General features: G+C 44.6%; 1 protein-coding gene across 1 annotated transcript; it reads right to left on the minus strand.

Annotated features, from left to right (window-relative positions):
- Nucleotides 1-3,106: 3,106 nt before the first annotated feature.
- Nucleotides 3,107-4,924, minus strand: RPRM (reprimo, TP53 dependent G2 arrest mediator homolog). The gene has a single exon (XM_032479454.1). It carries the CDS (start codon nt 4,323-4,325, stop codon nt 3,996-3,998), a length of 330 nt encoding a protein of 109 aa, XP_032335345.1. The 5' UTR covers nt 4,326-4,924; the 3' UTR covers nt 3,107-3,995.
- Nucleotides 4,925-8,296: the final 3,372 nt, after the last annotated feature.

The raw sequence follows: 8,296 nt of genomic DNA on the forward strand, positions 1-8,296 counted from the left end.
AAACATCTTAAGAGACAAGGAAATACCAAACCAATTAATTCAATAGAATAATAGAATAGGAATGTCCTTTCAGAATCCATCTTCCTAGTTTTAGGGCTGATGCCACTCAGTTACTTAGAGAGTAGAACCACACTTTCCTACATCATAGTCCAGTGCCCTCACTCAGAATTAGTGCAGGAAAACATAGTAACAGGACTGACCCAGGATCCAGTGAGAGGCCAGGGTGACTTGAAAATCAGAAACAAACATGATCTTAGACTTAACACAACAGTGTGACCTGTGTGCTTAGATTTCCCTCAAGCAGCCCTCGAGGTGTTTAACACTCAAGTCCTTGATACATTTTCAGAGAAAGTGGGAAAATTCATAACAATCTTAAGAAAAATAGTATTTATTAATAACGGCTAAGCTACCTATGTAGAGGTGACCCAGTTAGGCTCAGGGGCATCAGTGGCTATCTGCACAACCTGAGAGAGGTTACAACCCTGCTATTCCACTTGTCACGAAAACCTCTCCCTGTTTCTGCTGCATTTCCAGAAGGGTTTCAGGAAGTATCAGATGCCTCCCCATGGACCATGCCAGATCCAGCAAGCTTTTACAGGAAGCCATCTCTCTCTCTCTCAGGACTTCCCACTAATTACTGACCAAATGGTGGACTTACATGTGGGATGATCAAATCTGCCTGTCTGCATCTCTCTCTCTCTCAATTCCCAGTCTCTGAAGACTGACATTAAAAAAAAAAAATGAAATTCAGAGAGTGATTCTTTAAAACTCACTTTCCTTGTAGCACATCTGTGGGAAAGGATCACGCTCCATAAACTCTGGGAAGGATTAAAAATTTCATTTAATGCATTTGTTAGGATTAGGGAAAAAGAGAGTCAAAGGCAGAGGGAGTGGTGTGGGACTGAGAAAGTGGTCGTCGTGTGGGCCACTGGGGAATAGGGAGCGTAAAAAGCTTCTTGCACGTGTTGCCTCATCTATAAAAGCAGAACCACTTGGCATCTCTCTAAGTAACAAATGGATCTAAGGGCTGTAGAGAAGAGTTGCTGGCAGGAAATGGTCCCAGGGCTATGATATTTTCAGATCATGTGCATTTCCTTATAATGCATAGATCATGGATTACAGGGCTCTGTTCACATACCTTTTCTACCTGAGGATTACATTGTGCAGCTTCTGGTTTGTCTGACTATCACAATTTCTGGTGGTAAGAGAATAAATCTGGATAGTTGAAATAAGGAGAAAGCATAGATTTTGATTTTGAGGTGAGGGAGGAGGAAAGTGGTGTGAATTATTGAGCGGAACAAGGATGGAGATGGATCATTGTGATAGTGGAGATAAAGAGTATCAGTAGAAGAGAGAGGAGCAGGGGGCTTAGGCAGACCCCTCTCTCAACTTTCAGTTCTTTGCCTTTGCATGGAGTCCTCTGTTCTACACAAACATGTACAAATTGACGTGTAGGTTTGAAACCTTTCTGTGTCTGAAACTTGCTATAAGCATGCACTTTGCACACAGCAGAGCACAATACAAGATGCCTACAAACTCTAGCTGATTGGGTTTTGACCCCAAATCGATTTCCACCAGAGCACAGAGTTCACTGTAGGCTGACAAATCTGCGGGAAGAAGGGACCCTCAGCAGATGCTGCAGCCACGAAATAACTGAGTTTAATTTTAAATGTCTGGTTTGTCAGTGAGTGCTTTGTTTCTCCCTTTAAAACATGGAGGCAGCAGATTAACTTGGTGCCACAGAAACTGTCTACAAAATAAGGAGTCTCCATTTCCTATCTTACCCACTAGCAAAAGTAAACTGCCTTCCATGACTCACTCTTGACTACACTTTGACCCTGACCCCCCTTCTTAGATAGAAACACACAAGCAAACCCTTACCTACTGACAATACAGGAACAAAAGGCAAAACTTCAAAAATCCTTCTTCCCCCCAAGCCTGGTATCTATTAGCAATCAAAAAACCATCCCAGGTCGTAATTCTTGACCGGAGTTACTTTGGGAGTGAAATAGACACTTCATAGTGGATAGGATGTCAAAGGTCACTCAACCCTTTGATCCCAACCCTTGAGTCACTGACATTGTTTATAGCAGTTGTGCCTCTTCCCAATTAAGTAGGACATTTTGTTGTTTTTTAATTTTAGTCCATTTTATATCTGCTACCGTGAAGTCTTTAATTTCTATGGCATAGTAGAGGATTCTTTATATTCTTGAAAATATTTAGGATACTGCCCCAGGTGTAAACTGCTCAAAACCTCTTGTCAAGTTTTAGCTTGAAGCTATTGTATCCTTTGGGTTATTTTCACATTCATCGTTTTCCAGGCTCTTCTTTCCAAATCCCCTTCAATTTCTGAGCCCCACGACCATTTGTAGCTCCACCACGGCCTAACTTTCCAGTTTAGGTTGTAACGCTCATTTCCGACATTCAGGACCTTGGCTAACTCCTCTGAACCTTTTTGCCTGGCCTGGGGCTAATTACTCTAAATTAAACAGCAAGCCGGGTTTCTCTTTTAATCTGGCCCTTTCGCGAAACGTAATGTGACAAAGACAATGCATGTCATGTTTTATTAACAAAGGTTTACCCCAGGGAGAATTAGCGTCACTATATACTTAAGCAGCAACTACTTTTTCTCGGTTTTTTTTTTTTTTTTTTTTTGGATCAGCATCCTGACGCCGTCTTGCTGACGCTGGTCAGGGGGAAAGACGCCCTCCCTGAAGGCTGGCCAAGCCGTCTCTTCCTTTCATTAGCGATGTAACCTTGTGTTCCCGCCGGAACCCTGCACGGAAGTGTAATCTTCCCGCAGGGGCCTCCTGTCGTCTCGCCTGGCTCAGAGAAGCTGAGCCTAAGTGAAATATAAAATATTAACTGTAAGGGAAAACAAAGGATGCTGCCTCCAGGATGGCTCCTGTGCCTGAGGCTTGGCCATGTCTCACTAGTCCCTAGGCCTCTCCGTCTCGCCCCCACCCTTGTCCCTGCGTGGAATCCACGAGTTGAATCGCAGCTCTCCAAAGAGAATTCCACCCCCGGCCGGTAACCCGACTCCTCACCGTCGCCCGTTCCCTTTGGTCGGTCGGGAGCCCAGAATGATCACCAGGAGGCCAGGAACAAAACACTGAAATGTTGCATTTATTAAGGAGGTGTTAAATAAAGGGGAGGGGGGAGTCCAAACGGTGTCACGAAATGTCAAGAGCACTTTTGTGGCGTAAACCGTGCAGTCACGAGCTATGAGTTCTATTTAAAGCCTTTGTCCCGGGGCCAGCTGGAGTGCCAGCCCCCCACCAAAGACCCAGTAGGAAATGAAATAGAAGAAACAACTCGCCTTGTTCACATTCGCAGGCTCCCCTCCCCCACCCTTTCTCCCGATAACAAAACTCTAACCCTCGGGCAGGCAAACAGGCCACTAGGGCAGTAAAAGACATCAAATTATTTGTATTCAAGCAAAGAAACACAAAATCCTTTAAAAGGGCTAGTTACAATCAACCAAAGGTATTTATCGTCTCTCCCGCCAGGGCTGGGAGAAGCGGGAGGGAACCCGCGCGAATCCAACAGAGATTTGCGTTTTCCCATTAGTTCCGTTGAGTGAAGTATACGCGGCTCACTTTTCCGGTCACCAGGCAGGCAGTGCCGCCGGTCTCTCCCCTGCCCGCCCTCTCCACCTGCCCCCAGAGCTTGGCCCACCTGTGGGTGGAAAAGGGCCTTGGCCGGGTAGGTCTCCCAGCATCCCGCGCTAGCGGCAGCTTCCAAAGTTCTGTGCCCTAATCGCCTTCTTGCCACTTGCTGCTGAGTCCGGGGTTAGGGCTCTCTCTTCCTACAGCCAGGCCTGGGGACTTTAAGAGGGCGAGCGAGAAACGGGTTGCTTCATTCCGAAAGGCAGAAGTCGAGAGAAGTAACTGACTCCGACAGGTCTGCTTCGCCCAGTCTCGGATGGTGAGGGGGCGCGGCCGGGCTGGCGAAGTGGGGAGGCGTGGGGCGGCTGCCGCGGCGCCGGGGGCCGGTCAGTAGGGCCCCACGATCACCGCCTCCACCTCTTTAGACGGTCTCCGGTCCTTCACCAGGAAGTTGATCATGCCCTCAGACTTGATGAGGAGGTTGCAGCCAAGAAAGAAGATGCCGAAGACCACGGTGAGCGAGAGCACGCACATGACGGCGATCTGCACCACGCGCATGATGTACAGGCTGCGCTCGTCCGGGCCCCCCTCCGCGAAGCCGTCGTCGGTCACCACGGACGCCTGGGTGCAGCAGCGCACCGCGCGCTCCAGCGCCTCGCTGCTGTTGGCCAGGAACAGGCCCACCACATCGGTCTGGTTGCCCAGCACCGGATTCATCGCGGGAGCGGGCGGGCGCCCGGGGAGGCGCGGGTTCGAGGGGTGGGAAGGCTGTGGCGCGGAAGAAACAGGTGCGGGGCTGAGCGCGCACTTGCAGACTTGCGCGCGCAGAGGCTGCTCGCTCTCTCCAAAGTCCCAGGGCCGTGGGAATTTCCCGGGAGTCTTTCCGACGCGCGCCGCAGCCTGGCTGTTCTGCGCCGTCTGCTCCTGCCCGGGCGGTGCTCGTTCCGGCGCTTGCTCGACTGGGGGCTGTTGGAACTTGGCGGGGCTGGGCCAGTGGGGCCGTGGGAGGTGCGGACGGCGGCGGCGGCGGCGGGGCAGGCCGCTCTAAGCGAACAGCGGCCCCTTCCGGCAGCGCCGCCGCTCTGCGCCGGCAGCCTTGGGCGGTGGGGGAAGAAAGGGACGAACCTCCTCGTCTTGCTTCTCTTGTTTGTCCGCTTTTCCAACTCCAAAGGCGAGGCAGAGGTCACTGTACTTTTCTGACTTGATGGATGATTGGAAGAGTTTGGGTGTGGGAAGGTTGGCGACCAGCTGAAAGTTTCAGAAAAACTGGGTCACACCGGCTCTCCATGTCCTTTGCCTCCCGCCTCTCTCACCTCCGGGAGTGTGAAGTGGCGAAGAATCGGAGGTGCCAGATGGCGCTTGCAAATGCACGGGCCCGCCGCCTGTGCCTGACTTTATCTCGCTTGCGAAGGATTTCTAGTGGGGTAGGGGTGTGTTTTTAAAAAGCAGTGATTTTAGGAAGAAAGAAAAGCTAGGAGGGAGGGAAGGAGGGAAAGACGAAAGGAAGAAAGGGAGAGAGGAAGCGATCGTAAGACATTAAGACATCGTGACTTTTGAGGAAAAGAAAAGGGGGTTAGGGAAAGGAGGGGTCCTACTGTGGCCTTTGTGTGGGGTGGTTGCAGGAACAGGGTCACCAATCCGGTAGGAGAGGGGAAGGTGAACAGAGCGGCCATCCTTGTCATCTTTATTGCAAATGAGTTTTTGGATGTGCTTCCAATGTTTGTCTCTGTTGGCAGTAAATCAGTTGTTTAAGGGAATTGCTCATCAGCATCCATCACCTAGAACACTGGCCAACTGCTGGAAGCCCTCCCCGCTTTCCGTAAAAGGGTTTATTTCACCGTAGTCATTTTAAACAAAGCTACAGGCGTTTTAGGGCCTGATTGGAGCTCCAGTTCATTATGATTATGCTTCTGGCTTCAGTGACATGTTACAGATCTGTCAGACCGTTTCTTGAGTTCTAGAAGAATACTTCGCTTAAAAAAAAAGGCTTCCCCTTCTCTCCTCCTTCCTCTCTACCCCCCCCTTCTTTTTTTCCTTCTAATTGTGGCAGTTGGAAACCAGTAAATTGAGGCCCAGTCCAGACTTTTGATAGAATACGTTTACTAAATTTCTATACAGACAAAGTAGCTGTCTTGCCATTTTTAACTCTGTTCTCAATTCCATTGTTTGCTTATTAACCCCTCTGATCTTTGTCTCACCAAACATTATTTATTCCATGTTAGAGGTTTCTTTAAATGTTTTTGTACTACTTCGTGACCACCATAAAATAAAATGAACTATCTTTTAGTGAAGAGTTTTCAGTTTGAGGATGATTGTATATCAGCTTCAGTAAGTTTAAGATCCTTCTAAACAGCTATTTTTACTTTGGAGGGGTGTTTAATAGCTGAAGACCCAGGCTTCCAGGCCTCATCCACAGTTCACCTGGTTTATTGCTCTAGTTTCCCAAGGTTATAATTTCCTTGAAGAATGCTCCACTCCCAACAATTTCTTCTTTGAACAAGAAGACTCAACTATCAATTGATTGGAAAAAAAAACTTTAAAAAAATCTCATTATACAATCAACCTGTCATAGTTAATATGGGTGATACTTAACAGTAGAACATAATGCATATGTGAAAAAATGTAGAAGAATTTATGATAATATAAAACATTACTGAAATGAATGGTAGAGGTAAGTAGTAGGAATCTAGAAAAGGAAAAGGTGGAGAAGAGAGGTTGACCCCCAGGGATATAACTGTGCCCAGGACTGTGTGTTTAGTAGAAGTTGGGTACAGATGAATAGAGAGAGAATAGCCCCTTCTTTATGTGACAAAAACAAATAGAGTTATAGTACATTTGTAAGGTCCAGTTATACAGATTTCCTAAAAATGTTAATTGAATCATTTCAGAAGTTGAATGTATTTATTGATATTAACAGTATTACTGTTTTAATCGGAAATGAGTGTTAAAATGATCAAATTTTGAAGTCCAGTGAGGTTTTATATTGTGACACCTCTAGATTTGAGGAGGACGTTCTTAAAAGAAATAAGGTAGTACTCTGACTTTATCTTCTCCCAGCTTTAACTAACAACCCCAGAGTTGTGAATAAGATCATGGCTATTCCTATCAGCTAGTTCAGATGTCTGGGAATGTGGTTTTGGTTCCTTATCCCCTCCTCCCCCGCCACCCCTGCTTGATTTTGTTGAATAAAATTTCTTAGAGTATTTAGATGGAAATCAACTACAAACCTGGTAATACAAAACTGGATTTAAAGGGATATGGACAACTACAGTTTTTTACAGAAGTATTTTATCTTTGCATTTTGAGTGAACATTTTCCTCTCAGCTTTACTCCTGTTATTCACCTATTTTCTTGAAAAATCTTAGAGATGTGGGAAACTATTCTTTAAGAAAGATTGATATAGAAAGACTTAATTTCTAGAAAAACAGATAGTGATGTGAAATGAAATAACATACTGATAATTCACTTCAAATAAAAAGATTGTGATACATACAAGGACTCATTGTTTTATTTGTTTAACTAGTGACCTCTCCTAATTTATTGGAAAGGATATTTGATTTCAAAAAGTTAAATGGTCAACATTTCACAATATACATGTTACACAAGGAAAGAAACATTTGTCTGTTCTTTCCAGAAAACATGTCTATGGCATATAATAAATTCTATAAAGATATTCCAGGCTGATACTGATGGCCATTGCTGATGAATAGTCACTGAATCTATAGTTTGAATGGTCTTGATGTAGGACCAGACAGTTTTAATATCAAAACTCTTTTCCTTGATTTTCTTTGTGTGTATCATGAAACTAGTAAGTAGACAATTTTAAATAAGAGAATATCAGACATAGAAAGGATATTTATTACTTTGGGACAAGCTTTTTAAAAATAAATTTCATTATATTACACAATGTAAGTAGAAGTAAGAGTAAGCACTCATATTCATGCTGCATAAGGGCAGATTCAGTACCTAGAACACAAGAAGGAAAGCCAGAAATAAGCAAAATAGGTCCTTGAACTACCAAGATAGATATATAAAAGCCAAATAACTAAACTCATATATTTTTATCCTGAGATTGATCCCTCAAGTTCTCTCAAATCTACACTTCTCACACAGTGTAAACTCTTATCTTTATCTCTTTTTCTTGATGACAGGACATCAGTGTCAACATGTGGGCTGGAGAGGAGAAAATGGCTGGAGGTAGGTGCTTTTACAACCACAAGTAGTAACAGTAACAACTAAAAGGAAAAACAAAGTAAAACATTAAACAGCATACACAAATTTTCCAAGAGTATACAGTATCAGTTTGGAGACATTGAATGTAGACACAAGCATTCTTAGATGGTTAGAAGTCTAGCAAAATGTGTAAAGACCTGGACTTTGAATCCCCCTACCTTCACTTACTCGCTGTGTGATCTTTACCTCTGTATGTGCCTCATTTACTCATCTGTGAAATGGGGATGATATTTCACAGGAATGTGAAAGGACTGATCTAATCAATGGAAATAACTGAGAATGGTTATTAAATAAAACAGTTTTCAAGTAAAAGTATATTTCAATAACGCCTGAGGGGACATGAATTATATAGCTCATTTTTTAAAGGCTAAATTTTGTTCAATATTATCTTTTTAAGAAGGCTGGGAAGTGAATGATATATTTTGGAAAGATTGCCATATGAAGTGATTGACCTT

The sequence above is a fragment of the Camelus ferus genome, chromosome 5, assembly GCF_009834535.1.
Source record: "Camelus ferus isolate YT-003-E chromosome 5, BCGSAC_Cfer_1.0, whole genome shotgun sequence".
Taxonomy (NCBI): Eukaryota; Metazoa; Chordata; class Mammalia; order Artiodactyla; family Camelidae; genus Camelus; species Camelus ferus.